Genomic DNA, 19497 nt, shown 5'->3' on the forward strand with positions numbered 1-19497 from the left:
TAGTAATCCCCGATTTAGTGATTCTATTTATATTGTGTTGGTTGAGAATAGAAAAACCTCTGACAGAGAAGCCACTGTGATTAAATAGCACCATCTCCTGTTCAAAAGGAATGTTGTCCACAGAGAAAGCGAGGAATGGGAGGATATGTTTACAATTTTGATTGGCAAGTCAGGTGACCTATGATAAATTCATTTCACAGCCCAGCAGAACAGGAGTTTGGGAGGCCAACGTGTAGCTTAGGCAAAAGCATGGCCCACAGAGTAATACAGAACACAACAGTCATGTCCCAGTCTCATTTTAAGTGTGGAGATGGGGTCAATGGAGCTACCAGAACCAGTTCCAGCCTGCAATCCTTAATGTTGACCTAAACTGAAGCAGTGCAAGCTGGGCCCAGCAGCCTTGTAGGTCTTCTCTCAGTATTATTAAAGATGAGGGTGGCTGAAAACTGCTCTGTAGGTGAATTTTAGGTAAATTAAGTGCAGCTCCTCTTGGTAAATGGCCATGGTGGTTTTTATGGGGGCAGTGTTTGGGCATCCCTGCTTTTAAGGTTCTGAGATGACCTTGCCCAAAATGGGCTGCATGAGACTATCAATGGCTGGCTGTAACACAAAACAAAAACATTTCTGCTGTGTATGAGAGAACAGTTGCAGGAGAAGGACCTGGGTTGCAGTACAGAGCTGTCATCCTCACAGACAGCTGATCTGGTGGCTTTATCATGGAGATTTGTCAGACATTACAGGAAATGGTGAACAGTGTAACAAAACCATGACTTCAGATGACTAGATTATTAGATAAACCATACCCAAGTGGAGAGCTGAAACAAGAACCCTGTGTCTGCAGTTCCATAGCCTTTGCCTCAACCACATAACCTACTGAAAAACGTACCTAGTGTTCTTTCACCTATACATCTCAAAGAGGTATCAGCATTAGCCCCATTAAACTTGGTCTAATAAAGTATAAAGATTTAAAGTCATCTATATCAAAGCACTATGCCCCAGTGGATGAGATATTGGTTACACAGGTTAGACCTCTGTTCCCAGCACTACCACAAACTTCACCTTTGCACATTACTTAAACACTGTGTTAATCAGTTAAACATGAAACTATGCAAAATTTCTTCTAGACAAAGAAAGCATTTTGGCAGGGACAGAAGGAGAAATTGTTTGAATACTAAATCAAAGTAACAGACAAATTAAAAAAAATCAGTTGACATTGAAAACTGCCTCTCACAAGACCTAATGAAAAAATTACCTAGGTTTTATATGTTGTCACGTAATGTTTAGGGGGGGTTTTTTGGTTGGGCACATCAAGGGGTGCAATGAAATGTTAGGTTTCAGAGTAACAGCCGTGTTAGTCTGTATTCGCAAAAAGAAAAAGGAGTACTTGTGGCACCTTAGAGACTAACCAATTTATTTGAGCATGAGCTTTCGTGAGCTACAGCTCACTTCATCGGATGCATACTGTGGAAACTGCAGCAGACTTTATATATACACAGAGAACATGAAACAATACCTCCTCCCACCCCACTGTCCTGCTGGTAATAGCTTATCTAAAGTAATCTTCAGGTTAGGCCATTTCCAGCACAAATCCAGGTTTTCTCACCCTCCACCCCCCCACACAAATTCACTCTCCTGCTGGTGATAGCCCATCCAAAGTGACAACTCTTTACACAATGTGCATGATAATCAAGTTAGGCACTCCAAAAATCATTCTTTCAATATCAAAACAAATGCATTAAATATAAACAAAAGTTCTGGAAAACAACTTTAACTCTGCTCCCATGGGAAGGGGAAAATGTGATGGAAGGAGGAAGTGATAGAAGTGTGGCATCTCTATGGGAACAGAATTAAGATTCTAATGTTAATGAGCAGTACAAAGCAGGCACAAGGAGTGCTGAGAATCTGGCTGTGTGTTCCAAATACACTGTTTGCATAACATGCTATACAAGTGTTGAAAAGGTGTAAAGGGAACCAAAGACCTCGTGTCTATCAAAACCAGATACTTCAAGCAACTGCCCACCATAGGGCTTCACAGGAGCTGTCTAGCCTAAACATTCTTAACATTAAAGGGCAAACCAATGGAAGACAGTTGGCAGTTTCTCAAAGACACATTATTAAGGGCATAAGAGCAAACTATCCCACTGCGTAGGAAAGATAGGAAGTATAGCAAGAGGCCATCCTGGCTTAAACAGGAGATCTTCAATGATCTAAAAATCAAAAAGTCCTACAAAAAGTGGAAACTACGTCAAATTACAAAGGATGAATATAAACAAATAACACACGTATGTAGGCACAAAATTAGAAAGGCCAAGGCACAAAACGAGATCAAACTAGCTAGACACATAAAGGGTAACAAGAAAACATTCCAGAAATACATTAGAAGCAAGAGCAAGACCAAGGACACGGTAGGCCCATTAGTCAATGAGGGGGGAAAAATAACAACAGAAAATGTGAAAATGGCAGAGGTGCTTAATGAATTATTTGTTTCAATTTTCACCAAGAAGGTTGGTGGCGATTGGATGTCTAACATAGTGAATGCCAGTGAAAATGAGGTAGGATCAGAAGAGGCTAAAATAGAACAAGTTAAAAATTACTTGGATAAAGTAGATATCTTCAAGTCACCAGGGCCTGATGAAATGCATCCTAGAATACTCAAGGAGCTCACTGAGGAGATATCTGAGCAATTATCTTTGAAAAGTCATGGAAGACGGGAGAGATTCCAGAAGACTGGAAAAGGGCAAATATAGCGCCCATCTATAAAAAGGGAAATAAGGACAACCCAGGGAATTACAGACCAGTCAGCTTAACTTCTGTACCCGGAAAGATAATGGAGCAAATAATTAAGCAATCAATTTGCAAACATCTAGAAGATAATAAGGTGATAAGTAACAGTCAGCATGGATTTGTGAAAAACAAATTGTGACAAACCAACCTGACAGCTTTCTTTGACAGGGTAACAAGCCTTGTGGATGGGGGGAAGCGGTAGATGTGGTATGATCTTGATTTTAGTATGGCTTTTGATACTGTCCCACATGGCCTTATCATAAATAAACAAGGGAAATGCAACCTAGATGGAGCGACTATAACGTGGGTGCAAAACTGGCTGGAAAACCATTCCCAGAGAGTATTTAGCGGTGGTTCACAGACAGGCTGGAAGGGCATAACGAGTGGGGTCCCACAGGAATCAGTTCTGGGTCCGGTTCTGTTCAATATCTTCATCAATGATCTAGGTAATGGCATACAGAGTACACTTATAAAGTTTGTGGATAATACCAAGCCGGGAAGCGTTGCAAGCGCTCTGCAGGATAGGATTAACATTCAGAATGATCTGAACAAACTGGAGAAATGGTTTGACGCAAATAGGATGAAATTCAATAACGACAAATGCAAAGTACTCCGTTTAGGAAGAAACAATCAGCTGCACACATACCACATGGAAAATGACTGCCTAAGAAGGAGTACTGCGGAAAGGGATCTGGGGGTTATAGTGGACCACAAGCTAAATATGAGTCAACAGTGAAACGCTGTTGCAAAAGAAAGCAAACAACCTTCTGAGATGTATAAGCAGAAGTGTTGTAAGCAAGACATGAGCAGTAATTCTTCCGCTCTACTCCATGCTGATTAGGCCTCAACTGGAGTATTGTGTCCAGTCCTGGGTGCCACATTTCAGGAAGCATGTGGACAAATGGGAGAGAGTCCAGAGAAGAGTGACAAAAATGACTAAAGGTCTGGAAAACATGACCTATGAGGGAAAACTGAAAAAACTGGGTTTGTTTAGTCTGGAAAAGAGGAGATATGACAACAGTTTTCAAATATGTAAAACGTTGTTACAAGGAGGAGGAAGAAAAATAGTTTTTCTTAACCTCTGAGGATAGGACAAGAAGCAATGGGCTTAAATTACAGCAGGGGAGGTTTAGATTGTGCATTAGGAAAAACTTCCTGTCAGGGTGGTTAAGCACTGGAATAAATTGCCTACGGAGGTTATGGAACCTCCATCACTGGAGATTTTTAAGAGGACGTTAGACAAACGCCTGTCAGGAATGGTCTAGATAATTAGTCCTGCCACGAGTGCAGAGGACTGGTCTAGATGACCTCTCGAGGTCCCTTCAAGTTCTATGATTCTATGTCTACACCCATCCCACAGGGTCCTAGACCCTGGGCTCCACCCTGTGCCCAGAAGTCTACACAGCAATGAAACAACCCCGCAGCTGAGCCCTGCAAGTCCAAATTGGCTAGCACAGACCAGCCGTGTGTGTCTAGTTCCTGTGTAGACGTACCCTCCATTGCTATTGTGGGGAGACTTTACTGGTACTAGCAATGGCGGAAGTACAAGAGTAGCACCATTAGCTGCTAGTATTTTAATCACTGTGTCCTCTAGCCCAGTTCAAAGAATTTCTAGAAGACACACCTGTTAAAATATCAGTGGCTATAGGGTAAACTAGATCTCCCACCTTGACCTCTGCTAAGTTCAGTGGAGCTGTAGTGGTGATAGCAACAGTGGGAAATCCTAAGAAAAGAGTCCCATGGAAACAAGACTTGTGAGATCCCTTATCGCCTTATGTTTTAACACAGTACACGAGATAAGTTGGGGCATTTGAGCCAACTCATAAAACTTGTTCATCTGGGGTTGGGGAAGGAGATTCTCAGCAGAGGTCCTCATCTCTGGAACTTGCTTCCTTGCTCAGTCTGACAAGGAGTTGTCTTAGCAGTGTTCACTTTTGCATTGTAGTTGTAGCTGTGTTGGTCTCAGGATATTAGAGAGACAAGATGGGTGAGGTAATATTTTTTTTATTGGACTAACTTCTGTTGGTGAAAGAGACAAGCCCTCTTTGAAGATGAGTTCTGTGAAGCTCAAAAGCTTGTCTCTCTCACCAACAGAAGTTGGTCCAATAAAAGATATTACCGCACCTACTTTGTTGTTGACTTTGACAGTTCATCTAGTGTATAGTTTGTGTCAGTAACTTAGACATGACAGTGTGCCCAGTGAATGCCAGAGCTGTGCAATATATAGTGCAAATACATTATTTTGCTGTTGTGAGCAATTACCTGTACTGCCCTGTATGGCAGAACCAGCCCTGCCCTATTTGTTTTGCCAGACAACTCTGAGCCATTCTTTACAAGAAGAAGATATAAACTCAACAGATAGGGACTGGCAACCCTTTTGGGCAACTTTTGCTACTGCCTTTTAATTTTGAGCAGCCAAAATTCTAATGTTTTTATTTTTATTTTCAAAAAATATGTATATCAAGAAAATGTAGCTGTCAGGATCCATAACCCTAAATAACTCTTATGTGGGACCAGCAAAAGATTGCTAAAGAACTGAACTTGTCTTTTTGTTGTTTTGGTTTTTTTTCTGTTTTATTTTATATAATGAAGGCATGAAAAAATGGTTTTTAAAATATCTTCTACCTTAAAAATATCAGGAATGTAAGGTCTGCCTTTGTGCCTCACAACATGTTCTCTGTGAGCTCTTAAAAGAGTAAAGTTGCTGAAGCTTTAACAAAAGGACCCTTTGCCCATTAGCAATTTAATCTTATTTAGCTATTGAAGTTAAATACATTTAAACAAAAGAGAGTCTTAAATAACTGGATGAAATATATATTTCCCTCTCATTAACACAGCTTCTACCATCTTGGTCCTATAGATGATCTCATTTCACTTATTCTCCAGTTAGTCTTGCAAGGTAGACCACAGTATATTTCTTCTCTCTCTCTATCCTCCTGCATACTAGATATCATAGTATCTGAGTGCTTTAAATATCTAATGGATTTTATCCTCACAACACCCAGGTCTCTTGAGTCCCAGTTCAATTATTTAACCACAGTACCATCCTCCCTTCCCCTAATGTAAAAATAAACAGCAAAAATCACCCTCCCAACCCAAATCACCTTTTTTTCCCCTTTACAAGTCACCTTTTAAAGAAATGCAGTAATCCTCTACAATGCTCCAGTTTATCTGAGTTTACTAGTGTATGTTAAACCATTAATATGGATTCCCGTAGTTTTTTACTAGGGGAAGCTATTCTTCCCCATGTCAAATAGTGTCCCAGCGCCTAGTGACATAGTACATATTTTTTAATCTTTCAGATGTCTGAGGGTAGGGTTCATGTATCTCCCTTTAACTAGAGAAGGAGCCCATTTTTATGCCTATGTTAGCAGCACAGTACAGATTGGCAGTTTTGTCAGATCTGCCTGGTAACATGAATTCACAGTTTTCCCTCAAGAAAAGCAGTCAAAGCTGGTAGCATAGGCACCGACTCCGTGGGTGCTCTGGAGCTGGAGCACCCACAGGGAAAGACTTGTGGGTGCTTTGCACCCACTGGCAGCCAAGCTACCCTCACCCCCTACCCCACCTCCTCCCCCTCCCTTGAGCACGCTGTGTCCCTTCTCCTCTGCCTACCTCCCAGGACTTCCTGTCCAGCCGCCACCAACAGCTGTTTGGCAGCATTAGCACACTCTGGGAGTGGGGGGAGGAGCGGGAACATGGCGCGCTCGGGGGGGAGAAAAGGCAGGGCTGGGGCAGGGATTTGGGGAAGGAGTTGGAATGGGGCAGGATTGGATTTTTGTGTCCTAAGAGGCTTGTGCATATGTTGTTTAATTAGCTGGTGGCAACAGCTGGTTTTCTTTGTCAGCTCTTCCCGGAGGGGGTGAAAGGGCTTAAGGGTACCCCACAGGTAGAAATTCCCAAGTGCGCCTTCCTGGGTTCTCAAAGGGGTTTTTGCACTTGGGTGGTGGCAGCATCTACCCATCCAAGCTCAGGAAAAAGCTGTAACCTTGGGAGTTTAATACAAGACTGGAGTGACCAGTATAATTTTTAGAATCCTTGAGGGCCCCCACCTTCTGCACTCAAAGTGCCAGAGTGGGGAAATCAGCCTTGACACCATGTATTCAAAGCAAACCAGTATTTATTTTTGTATATCAATAGTGCTGTTCTTAAATCTAAAATCCAGACAAACTTGGAGAAGATCATAGAATAACATTATCAAGGGCTGGAGAGACTCACCCTCCTACACCCCAAACTCCTCACCCCCCGCCAGAGTCCTCACCACCTCCCGTACCCCAAGCCCAATTTTGTGTGCATTCATGGCCCGCCATACAATTTCTATTCGCAGATGTGGCCTTCAGGCCAAAAAGTTTTCCCACCCCTGGGCTAACTGTATCTGCCCTACACTCAAACACGAAGCCTACACCATAAAAAGAACTCCACACCTATTTCATTTTACAACCCTTTCACCCTTTTGCCCAGGATGCCATTTAACACTATACATTCACTTACCATTCATTAATCTCACAGATCACACTCATCTCTCACCTAATGTCTGACAATCCCCATGGCAACAAGACCCCTGTACCCTGCTACTGACAATACCTATACACCACAGTTCTGAAATAATGCATACTGAATCTCTCAGGGTACATATGCACCTCTTTCCTTTGATCATACACATTGATGTTAGCCCCCCAGATTGCCTTTCATAGCTCTGCCAAGATGCTTCACAAATTCCTACACCAGAGGTTCTCAAACTGTGGGTAAGGACCCCAAAGTGGGTTGCAACTGTTTTAATGGGGTTACCAGGGCTGGCATTAGACTTGCTGGGCCCAGGGGCAGGGGCTGAAGCCCGAGCCCCACCATCTGAGACCAGAGCCAAAGCCCTTGTTGGCAAAGCTCAGGTTAGAGGGCCCCAGCCTGGGGCTGAAGCCCTTGGGCTTCGGCTTTGATCCCCCTGCCCGGGGTGGTGGGACTTGGGCAGGCTCAGGCTTCTGATCCCCCATCCTGGGGTCGTGCAGTAATTTTTGCTGTCAGTAGGGGGTTGCAGTGCAATGAAGTTAGAGAACTCCTAACCATTGTATTCCCCAGGAATTGAAATTAGGGGTGGGTGGGGGGAGGTGTTTGAATTTCCTGGGGGGGGGGGGTTGGGGTTGTCAGGGTCAATGAGGGGTGAGACCGTGAGAGTGAAGGTGGGCTGTATGGCACCATAGTAAAAACTGAAAAAATGTTTCATGACCATTTATTAGATTTAACTCATGTTTCAAAATCACACAAATTAAAGTTGGCTACTCAAGCCTTCTATGAAGCACTATGCCTACATCCTTCTTGGTTTCTTGTTATAATTTTGCACAACTCTGTTAATGAATTTCTTGAATGTAATGCGTTCATCTTCGGTGGCTTCTCGTGTGTCCGGTACTTCCATTCCTTCAATTGATATGCTTATTAGTTCATTCACATGATCAGGCAGAAGGCGACTACTTTCAGAACACAAAATTCTAGTCAATGATGAAAAACAACACTCAATTGTAGCTGTTGTGACTGGAAGTAGCAAGAGATGAATTCCTACTTCTTTCATCCCAGGAGACATAGCACAAAGATCAGGTCGAGCCACTAGTGATGATAAAAAAGAAGTTGAAGTCAAATCATTCATTCATTCATTGTATGATATTCCACTGTGTTCAAATTCTCTATTCTGTCCTGAGCACACAGCAGCCCCATTGCTGGTAGTGCCTTACTCCACTCAACTTTTGATGTTTTATGGGACAGGCATCTGTAAGTCTGTGTATGTTTTCAGTTGTCTTAAATACTTCTTGTCCTCTTCACTTAAGGATTATTTTAAGATCATAGAATATCAGGGTTGGAAGGGACCTCAGCCGATCATCTAGTCCAACCCCCTGCTCAAAGCAGGACCAATCCCCAATTTTTGCCCTAGATCCCTAAATGGCCCCCTCAAGGATTGAACTCACAAGCCTGGCTTTAGCAGGCCAATGCTCAAACCCCTGAGCTATCCCTCTATAAATGCCTTCATTAGTCAGCTTCTGGACTGAAATTTTTGCTTCTTCCAGTACTTTTTCAATGGATAGCTCTCTGATTGATCCAAATGTAACTTCTATTGCTGGACAAAGATCTACTACTGTTGTAGTAGATGCCTGGATGGCATTGTTTAATGACCCAAGAGGTTTCAACAGTAGACTTACGAGGGAGAGAATGGCAATAGTCTTCTCTGAATGTAGTAGCAAAAGTAATCCACCAGCCTCACTACTTAGATCCATTCCATCTTGGTAGGTACTTTCCAAAGCCAGCAATAATGGCTGGTGGAATTTTAAGACAACAGCCAAGGATCACTCATGAGAAAGCCAGCGGGTTTTCCCAGGTTGGACTAATTTGAACTCCAGTCCCAGTGTATCTTCTATATTTTCCAAGATATTCAGTCTTTTTGGACTCTTGCTGAAAAAAGAATATAATGAAGACATTAAATTTATAGCTTTTTTAATGTCTTCAGAAGATTCTGCAGCTCGTACTAGTGCCAGTTGGAGTAGATGGCCTCTGCAGTGTGTATAGGAGAGATCAGAGTTACGCTTTTCTCTGAGCAAAGCTTATACTCCACCACATCTTCCAGAGAAGTTTGCAGCTCCAACAAATGCACAAGCAGCCATCCGTTTGGGGTCCAACTGACAAGCATTTAACTCTAAGATGTGGGTTGTAACAGATGCAGCTGATGTGTCTTCTATAACTTGAACATCTAGGAATGCATCTACCGGCCTACCTGACATCAAGAAAAGTTATGGTTATGGTAAGTGTTTTGTTAGTCCAACAGGTTTAAATATATCAGTTCTAAACCAATATAGTTATACCAGCTATACCAAAACTGTGTGTAGGCCAGCCCTAAGACACAATTCCATGCTGCTCAGACTGTATAGGAAATTGCATCTTGATTTTTTTTGGAACACAAGACCTTGGGTGTTGGAGGGCACAGATAAAAATAGACACCACCTATGCATGTGAAAGTCCCTCTCCGCTATGCAAGTAGTTCTGCTTTGCTAACATTTGTATGGTAACAGTGTTTTATTAGTCCAGCTGGTTTAAAAATGGTTCTTGTAATCATAACCACAGTTTAAACACAGTTTGTCTGGGCTGTGTAGTGGAAGCATGATCACTTTAGTACTGTGTTTAACGTTTCTCTAAAATTAGCACACAAAACTACAGATAGTTAAGGCTGTGGCAGGACACAGTCTATCAACCCAAAACCTTAAAAGCACAGAATTTAGGGACTATCTACACTAGAAATGCTAGTGGTGCAGCTGGAGCTACAGTGCTGTAGCACCTCAGTATAGACACTACCTACACCAATGAGAGGGGTTCTCCCGTCAGTGTAGGTAATTCAACTCCCTGAGAGGTGGTAGCTAGGTTAATGGAAAAATTGTTCCATCAACTTAGCAGTCACTATCTACACTGAGTCTTAGGTTGGATGAATTATGTCACTCAGGGGTATGGATTTTTCACACCCTGAAAGACATAGTTAGGTGGATCTAATTTTCCAGTGTTGACTCTAAGGTGTTAAAGGGAAAGCTCTGCACGTTCCTTTCCACCTTCACTACTATTACACTGTTGATAATGCTCTCCCAACATTCCCTTTGCTTCCATCTCCAACAGATACCAAAAAGCATTATATACGCCCAACTTCATCAAACTTGTAGTCTAAGGCAAAACCTGAACAGTGACCTCATATGCTTATCAACTGTCACACATTCCATGTCTTTGGGAAGTTATTCTCCATTAACGCTGCTGAGGTCACTATTATTATGGGTTGAGTTAAACCTAGTTATGCATTGGGTTAAACCTCACTGAAACTTGTGTGAATGAGCCATCCACTGAAGACAGCTGTCAGAGACAATTAAGGAACCAGGAGGTTGCCAAAATAGCATGCACTAAACAAGGCTGGCTTGTTTTTATGAAGTTGGGTGGCAGTTTTCATGCAGTCGTGCTCGCAGGTTTTTTCCCCTTGTCTCTGGAGCTGCTCTTTTTTCTTAGACTATGCTCCCTATTAAGGTTTGCCCTAAACAGCAAGTCTGATTAAGCTGATGTTAGTTTCTCATTTGATCTCCACCTCACAGCAAATTTTTCATCAAATTAAAATCTAGAAGTTTAGCTTTGTGCACATATTTTCTACGATGGCTAAAGAGTTATAAAATGTTCTGTAGACAAACACTATCAATTTATATCTAACTTACCAGAAATCCAAACAGGAACTGGCAATGTGGATAAAGGACTAGTGCAGAGGGTTTTAGATTTCTTGCAAAATGAATAAAAAAGTGGGAAATCCAGTGAAAAATTGCCAGGATTGATTCTTAAACATACTATGCTCTCTATCAATTCATTTTTCATCAAATACCATGAAAAATTCAAAGAGCGTGCGAAGGTTATATTCTGTGTTTTAATTTTTGCCATTTCAGTAACACTTTTAAAACAAGAACTTCATTATTGCTCTCACCAGTGGAAGTACACCAGTGGTAACAATGGAGTCTAGTACACAGAGATTAGGGAAAAAGGACAAAGTATGAACAGAGGAAAACAGGAATGCAGAAAAGAAGGAAAGAAAGGTATGGAAAAACAAAGAAAAGAGAGGAATGTGAAGAGACAGGAAAAAGATGGAATAATGAAGGAAAACATGTTTTTCAGGGAATTCAAACATGTTTCTGCTTCTGTTTCCAGCACCATCAAAAAGAAGTGAGTTCTGCCTAACATGTCCATGTAGTCTTAGTTTTTACTCCTATCTTTCAAGGTTTATCCAAGAGTTAAAGGGCCCATCTCATCATCGCAGTCTCATATTTTAGCTTCTCACATCCCCTCACCAAAACCTCCTCCCCTCTCCCACAATTAATTCAGTTCAAATTAGAAGAAACAACCAAACTGCATTATTTTTGTAACTCCCAGATTTCTTTCACTTTTAGAACCCAGTAGGCCATTTGTTATCTTGACTGCAGCCTTCCTCTGGAACCAAACTAAATAAAACAATCCTAGGCCAAATTAATCTCTAAAATCAACGGAGCTAAATCAGGGCTGAAGTTGGCCTATGTCTTTAGTCTGTCACTATTTGCTTGGTTCTGAATTAACCTTAATTATTTAGATCTCTGGTCTATTTTTATTGTTTTAATAAGCTGGTGGGCAACAGCACACTGCTTTTCAGTTCCTGCAAGCCTCTGCTCACTTCTGTCAGGGTCCTGAATATGAGATGCTCAACAGAGGTGCAGTTCTTAATTGATATATCATTAGATAGATAGGCAATATTTTGTTAACCCTTCTTGCTATTAGCTTAGCACCTTATTTCAGATTCAGGTACGCTGCTGTGCTAGGAAGCATGATGAAAACAGAGTTGTTTGTATTCCACCGCAGCCCCAAGATGGCTTCCTGGATGATGCAATGTTTAACCCTTTCTGTTCCAGACTTTATGATGTCAGGCCAGTTTTTTACAGCCCTTTCTCTCTCGCGCGCGCACACAGAGACAGCTTCAAGTTACTGTTGATGTCTGTAAAGGATCTTGCGAAATAAACGCTCTTTTTAAAGTGCCGGCTGATCCTGACCTTTGTGTGCTAGAACAACACTGGATTTGATGAGTTGATCAGCGGCAGCTTCACCACCATGCTGCATTGAACAGACGTTGGTCCAATAAGAAGATATGACCTCGTCCCCCCACTCTCTCTCCTCCACCAGCAGTAGGGCCAGCCTGGAGGCAGGAAGTTTGGGAGCGGGGAAATATCACAAAGGGAGGACCCAGGGCAGCCGGAAGATTTCACCACCCGCGAGGGCTTCCCCAAGCTGGGAAAGGGGGAGATTTTCGCCTGACTCATGTGCCAACCGTGCGGGGAGTCCCGAGCTCGCTACCGCGCTACGAATGCGGAGGCTGCGCTGGCATTGATGGGCCCCCGCCGCGGTCCAGCGGCCTCTCCCAGGCCAGCCCGCAGGCTCCTCCAGGCCCTGGAGTGAGTCACGGTGTCAAAACGCACGTGACCCAGCAACTGCCTCCGGGGGTGGGGTGGGCACTGCACCGGGCCGGCGGTACGGGAGGTGTAAAGAAATGGGGGGACTGGATGTGCCCGTCCCGAGTTGCTCTCCGCGGGCCTGGAGCCGCCCCACGGCTCTACGGTGCCCAGCGCCTCAGCCCCCCGACTAACAGCCAGGGCCGCGCCGGGCCCGTATCGCGAGACTCAGGGACACCTGGACAAGCCCCGCCTACCCGGTGACCTAGCTTCTCTCTGCCACGAGGGGCCCCACCCCCCCTCGCCTCTCCACCCATGGGGGAGCCGGAGATGGGTCACGTGACGCCAACGTCACGTGCTAGCAGCCTCCATTTTGTGGCGCAGTTACGCAGCGTACTCGCCAGTCGGGAGCTAGACGCCGCAGGGGGAAGATCGGGCGAATAGTTACTGATCATCTAACCCGCGCACCCGTCTGGCCTCGGCACGCACCGCGAGACCATCGTAGCGCAGGTTGGCGAGGGGCTAGCGGGCCGCACGACGGACAGGAGAGAAGGGAGCTGAGACAGGAAATTGCGGGGAACGCGGGACGGGGCTGGGGAAGACCGGGGTGGGGAGGAGGAGCAGCGCTACTCGGGGAGGCGGTCTCTGGTCTGTGGGAGTGAAGCGGGGGAAGGGCTTGGTGCTGCTGTCGCGTTCTCGCTGCTACTTAATTCTACCCTTTGGGAGCTGGGCGCTAGTGCCTTGGCGGGGGTGCTTATCGTTGCTGTTCTCTTTGGGCGCGGCTCGGGCGGCCATTTTGTGGAATGGAAATGGCGGCGTCTACTGCCTTCTCCTCTAACTTGGGAACTCTCCGCGCATGCGCGGGTCGCTTAGCTCCGCAGAAAGTCACCCGAGCGTGGGGCGGGAGCGCTCTTGGCTCGTCCTCATTGGTGCAGGGAGGGGTGGTGTTTGTCTTGGCTCGTTCTCATTGGGGCTGAGCGGGAGGGGCGGGGCTCGCCGGTGCGATGTTCTCGGAGTTTCTAGACTGCGGCACAGGGCTGGCGGCTGCGCAGTGAGGGTGGGGTGGGCGTTGCGGGGCGCGGCGGGGGAGAGGCGGACAAAAGCTGACTGAGGTGGGGGGATGTCGGGCCCCTGATCCCCGTGACCGCTGCAGTTGACGCCTGGCGCGGCTGATATTCGCCTTGCTTCTCTTACAGCCGATTTAATCGTGATTAACGACACTATGAGCGGCTGCCGCGTATTCATCGGGAGGCTGAACCCTGCAGCCAGGGAGAAGGATGTGGAGCGATTCTTCAAGGGATACGGACGCATCCGGGATATTGATCTGAAAAGGGGCTTCGGATTTGTGGTAAGAGCTGTTGCCGCAAAACTCAACTCCCTGCAGAGGTTGTTGCGTGCCTTCAGTAGCTTGTAATGTCTCTGAAATATAGCTGCTCTACCTCATAGGTGAGAGTGAAATAGGCAGATTCATCCCTTGGGTAAGGACTGACCTAATTTATGCCCTTGTTTCCTTTTCGTTGTAGTGGGATAAAACATGTAATTTTTCTTTTTATTTGGGGTGGCTGGAAGTTGGGGTAACAGATTTTGCTTGTCTGGGTTGAGAGTTTATGGTGCAATGTAAACATGCTGTAATGCAGCCTGTAAGCTTCCATTTCCATTAAAATTTTTGTCTAAAAAGTTAAGATTTCTACTAGTAATGCAATGTGTTGTAGTAATTTTTGCTGTAGTTTAAGATTTGTATACATTTTAAAGCACTGCAGTGGTTCAGTGACGATACCATCTATGCCAACTGCAGGGCTTCTGTCAGTGTAGGTAATCCACCTCCCTAAAAGGTGGTAGGTCGGTCAGTCTCCTGTCAACCTAGCCCTGCTTACACTGGGGTTAAACTTGGTTTAACTGCATGCTTAGAGGTATAGATTTTTCACACCTCTCAGTGGTGAAGTTATACCAGCCTAATTTCCTAGTGTAGGCTAAGATTTAGTTTCATAAACTGGAGAGCTGCTTTTAATGCTTTCTTTTATAAGGCTGTAGTAGTCTAATAACTAGGCAGTTTGCATATGTTTTTCTATTAAATGTAGTATCAAAGATGGTGTTTTCTTATGAATTAGGAATTTGAGGATCCAAGGGATGCAGATGATGCAGTCTATGAACTGGATGGAAAGGAGCTCTGCAGTGAGAGGTAAATGTCTTGATACTAGTAGCATCCAGTATGCTGTTTCATATGCACCTTTAAAACAGTTTGATTTACTCATCTAGTTTTATTTTAAACTTATACTCCATATAAAATGTGAGTATGCGTTCTCTTGTATTTCTCATTAACAAAAGCTTGTCACAAAGGGGGTACAAGTGAAATGGAGTCCTGTTTTCTTTCAGGGTTACAATTGAACATGCACGGGCCCGTTCCAGAGGTGGCAGAGGCAGAGGGCGATACTCTGATCGCTTTAGTAGCCGCCGTCCACGTAATGACAGGAGGTATGTATAGTTGAGTAGTCTTAATGTATATGATCCAGTTAAGTGTGTCATACTACCATCTGACTGACATCTGACCCCCCCCCCCCCCGTACTTCAATTGATATAGCAGTGGCAAAGAAAGTTACTACATGAAATAGGCATGTTCTGCTTATTTTATGGAAGGTTACTTTGTAACTTATATTTTTAAATCCTTGACCATCTTTTTTTCATTGGTCCTGCAAAACTTAGTGAAATTGTAGTGTCCTTAACTTGAAATACTGAAGATGACACTAAATATTTTCCACACAGAAATGCCCCACCTGTACGAACAGAAAACCGTCTGATAGTAGAGAATCTGTCTTCCCGAGTCAGCTGGCAGGTTTGTTAAAACATAATTAACTATTTTGATTTCATTTAATAGGTATGTAATGTAAAATTATATTTTAATAAAAATATTGTAATAAAATATATTTGAAAACATTATTATTAATGTAAGTTTAAATAACATAACTTAGGTATTTTCAAATTAATGTAATATGTAAATACTCAGTGTAAATATTTGAGGAAATTTATAAATATATATATATATATATTTTTCTTGTTCAAAATCAATTTTAACCACATATTAAACCCTTTATTTGCCAGCCTATCTGTGTCGTTGGCCTTATGACGAGGAGTGCCTGTGGGTTATCCTAATCGTTGTCTTGGTCACTCTTGGTTGGGCCTGGTTGACTTTTCCAGTCAGCTCCTACAATGTAGCAGTTGGCCACCTCTAGATCTGTGTTTGCTGGTCTAGACGTAATCGATGCACTTCCTTAAAGTGCCAGTTTGCAGCGATCCCAGAGAGTTAACGAGATCTGATCCTTAAGTTGAGAGCTGTTCCTCCTGTAACGCTTCCGAATAAGAGGTCCTGGTCGAAAAGAGTTGAAAGATACGAAATTAGGTGGTCGGTCGTTGGAATCCTGATCGCAGTAAAGTGGTCCTTGGTAACTCCACAAGAGTAGAAAATGTCTGCATCCGTCAGTAGTCTGCTAATAGGGAGGGCTGTGCGATTAAAGGCTTCCATCGACTGGGTAGTGTTCTTCAAATGGGTGGCGAAGAGCCAGTCGGGCATATATCATGACGGTATCTTCGATCGCTTAATGCAGTTTGCTGCTTGGCTAGCCTAGGGAAATTTTAATGAAGGTAAAGTAAACTATATTTTTATGACATATGGGGCACAAAATAACTGGTGTATTGTAAACATTCTGTATGAACATAAGGCTTATTCTATTGCAATATCTTTTTACACTTCAAAAATATGTAGGTAATATGCCCTCAGCTCCATATATAGACTAATACTTTCTTTTAATGTTAAAACTATCAGCATTTTGCTTTAAGCAAATGTGCTATTTTCATTTATTTCGTGCCCTGATGTAGATATTTCAATTTTGATAGAATACAAGTATGGCAAGTGCCATGTTTGTAATTTTATCTAACATCTTCTCTTTCAGTAGTCATGTTCTTACCTTTTTATATATGTAAACATTAGTTCTGTTTCTTTGCATAACAAATTTGGTCTCGTGTTAGGATCTCAAAGACTTCATGAGACAAGCTGGGGAAGTAACCTTTGCAGATGCACACAGGCCTAAGCTAAATGAAGGGTAAGTATCTGGAACTGTTGTCAAACTTGTTTAGCATTCATTACTAGATTCAGATATTTCTAAATACTGAATGTAGTTTCAGCACTCTTAATGGGTGCCCACGGCTTGAGTTGAAACATAGCCCCATCGGATTTTAGCAAAAGCAAATGAGTGCTATTTGAGGGAGAAAAACATTAATTCGCTGTTCAGTTACTGACATGAATGAGCCAACAAATCTTGTAGCAATACTTTAAGATCTGTCACATGGGCTAGGTAATTCCTGTCACTTAATGTGAATCATGGTTGTTTTTTTTCTTTTTTAAAGGGTGGTTGAGTTTGCCTCTTACAGTGACTTAAAGAATGCTATTGAAAAACTCTCTGGCAAAGAAATCAATGGAAGGAAAATTAAACTAATTGAAGGCAGCAAAAGACACAGGTATGAGTTTGTTTTTTAAATCTCCAAATGATGCTGAAGTACAGACTGAAATTTCCTTGTGAACACTCCTCTCCTTGACAAAGCATTCAGAATTTTACATTGCTATTAACTACTACGTATTGACATAGGAGTATAACATCGGTTTGTATAACTTCATTAGTAGGTCCAGAAGCCGGTCTCGTTCCCGTAGCAGGAGCTCATCCAGGTCTCGCAGCCGTTCTCGTTCCCGAAGCCGCAAGTCTTACACCAGGTCCAGGAGTAGGAGCCGTAGCAAGTCTCGTTCAGTTAGTAGGTCTCCAATGCCTGAGAAGAGCCAGAAACGAGGTTCTTCTAGTAGATCAAAATCTCCAGCATCTGTGGATCGGCAGAGGTCTCGGTCAAGGTCCAGATCTGTTGACAGTGGAAATTGAACTATATAAGTAACATGCTTGAAGGCCTTTTTTAAAGCATACTTGCTAAAAACTTATGGTAAGTATGTGGTGGTTTTTCTGTGGGGAAGGGTTTGGATGTGGGGGAGGGACAAAAAACTTTGTAGATATGGACCACAGCGGGGTATGAATTAAATGTATTGTCTTTTGATAATCTTTTTCTTTCTTGCTCACATTTTTGTGGATGTCAAGTGTATAGTTTTGTGTATATGGGCAGAGCTCTTTATAACTAAAGCTAATCTCTATTTTTTTTGTACTCAAAAAAAAAAAAAATCACCTGAACGTTTTAGTTCCCAGTGTATTCAAACATGTGAATGGTAATTCAAGATTAGTTTAATGTCTTCAATTAAACTAGTAGCTTTAGACATTTAAGAGCTCTACATATGTGCTGTACATAAAGCTTTATATCGGAGGGTTTTTTGTGCTTCAGTTGTTTCCGTTGAGTCAGCAAAATAGACTACGCTGTTCAAGATTGATAATAAAACCTTAATTTTAAAAATTGTCTCATTTCATTTAACATGCATTTTCACTCAACACTCGAAAAGAACCCAAAACATCTATATGCTGTTCAGGTCTCTTAATCACACAACTCATTTAAAAAAATTCACTTTGTCTCACAGGCAGCAGCTTGTGGGGGAGATTTTGTGTCGCTCCCCTGTGTTGGAGTAGAAACAAGCAGACTCATAATAAGGAAATGGTTTTTGTCCTCTACCTAACACTTGATAGTGCATATCTTCAAGGAACAGGTGGTCATGAGTAAGCACAATTAAATGGATCTGAAGAAAGGAAATCAAGTGTGACTATAACAACATTGGGAATCATTAGAAAAGAGATTAGACACAAAAATTGTCTCTATATAAATCCAGGGTATATCTACATCAAATACTACGTGCTCATGTGGTCGTCCCAGCTCCAAGATATCTATTCTTATATATCAAAACGGGCAACAAAATGATTAGGGAAGAGCTCAGGGCTTCGGCGCAATTAATAAGACTGGGACTTGTCAATTGTGACAGATGACTTCAGGGGGATGTGATAGAGATCTATAAAATCATGACTGGTGTAGCAGTTTTCAGACTAACAGCTGTGTTAGTCTGTATTAGCAAAAAGAAAAGGAGTACTTGTGGCACCTTAAAGACTAACCAATTTATTTGAGCATAAGCTTTTGTGAGCTACAGCTGTAGCTCACGAAGGCTTATGCTCAAATAAATTGGTTAGTCTCTAAGGTGCTACAAGTACTCCTTTAGTGGAGCAGTGTTGTTCCTCATAACACAACTCTTAGGACTCACTAAATGAATAGGCAGCAGATTTAAAATAAGGAAGTATTTCTTCATACAACACGTGTGGAACTCTGCCAGAAAATGTTTTGAAGGCCAAGACTGACAGGGCTCACAAAAAAACAAGATCAGTTCCTTTAGGATAGGTCCATCGATAGCTATTAACTGGGCTGGGCAGGGATTGTAGCCTCTGCCAGAAGCTAGGAATGGACAATTGGGTGGATCACTTGATTACCTTGTCTGCTCATTACCTGTGAGGAACCTGGCATTTGGTCTGACCAGTATGGCTGTTCTTAAAGCCACCTTGCCTCTTTTTAATGTCATGTGGTGTCTACCCACAGTAGTATATTTGGAACCTAATCACGAAAAGCAGTCTGCCTTTTTATGTTCAGAGAGGTTTGGTCATTGAGAAATTAGTGATAAAAGTCGGGGGTGTAAAATGGACTCTTCCTTGCTGCTTTCAATCTGCAAAGGTGGTAACAGGAAGAGGCCATTAAGAGTGCAAGCTTGAACTTGATTACAGGGAAACACTTGAAA

General features: G+C 42.9%; 1 protein-coding gene and 1 long non-coding RNA gene across 5 annotated transcripts; one reads left to right on the top strand and one right to left on the bottom strand.

Annotated features, from left to right (window-relative positions):
• Positions 1–7992: 7992 nt before the first annotated feature.
• Positions 7993–13040, bottom strand: LOC144265770 (uncharacterized). Of its 3 annotated transcripts, none has more exons than XR_013346356.1 (2): positions 11001–13040; positions 7993–9216 (listed from the first exon to the last, which is right to left on the bottom strand). It is a non-coding gene; the product is annotated as an uncharacterized LOC144265770 (long non-coding RNA). The 3 variants fall into 3 exon arrangements; XR_013346355.1 differs by having other exon boundaries at positions 7993–9531; XR_013346354.1 differs by having other exon boundaries at positions 7993–9535.
• Positions 13041–13102: 62 nt separating this feature from the next.
• SRSF5 (serine and arginine rich splicing factor 5) lies at positions 13103–18182 on the top strand. 2 transcript variants are annotated; one of them, XM_077818738.1, is made up of 8 exons: positions 13107–13256; positions 13943–14094; positions 14855–14925; positions 15120–15218; positions 15507–15576; positions 16767–16840; positions 17145–17255; positions 17416–18182. In XM_077818738.1, the coding sequence occupies exons 2-8, from the start codon at positions 13969–13971 to the stop codon at positions 17663–17665; spliced, it is 801 nt and encodes a 266-aa protein (XP_077674864.1). In that variant the 5' UTR covers positions 13107–13256; positions 13943–13968; the 3' UTR covers positions 17666–18182. The 2 variants fall into 2 exon arrangements, with proteins under 2 accessions (XP_077674866.1, XP_077674864.1); XM_077818740.1 differs by lacking the exons at positions 17145–17255; positions 17416–18182 and having other exon boundaries at positions 13103–13256; positions 15843–16783.
• Positions 18183–19497: the final 1315 nt, after the last annotated feature.

The sequence above is a fragment of the Eretmochelys imbricata genome, chromosome 6 (genome assembly GCF_965152235.1).
Source record: "Eretmochelys imbricata isolate rEreImb1 chromosome 6, rEreImb1.hap1, whole genome shotgun sequence".
Taxonomy (NCBI): Eukaryota; Metazoa; Chordata; order Testudines; family Cheloniidae; genus Eretmochelys; species Eretmochelys imbricata.

Excerpts from the sequence above, each read along its gene's own strand:
- SRSF5 (XM_077818738.1), top strand. The coding sequence starts at position 13,969 with ATGAGCGGCTGCCGCGTATTCATCGGGAGGCTGAACCCTGCAGCCAGG. Across the intron at positions 14,926-15,119 it reads AAGGAGCTCTGCAGTGAGAG|GGTTACAATTGAACATGCAC; the intron begins GTAAATGTCTTG and ends GTTTTCTTTCAG. Across the intron at positions 17,256-17,415 it reads GAAGGCAGCAAAAGACACAG|TAGGTCCAGAAGCCGGTCTC; the intron begins GTATGAGTTTGT and ends TAACTTCATTAG.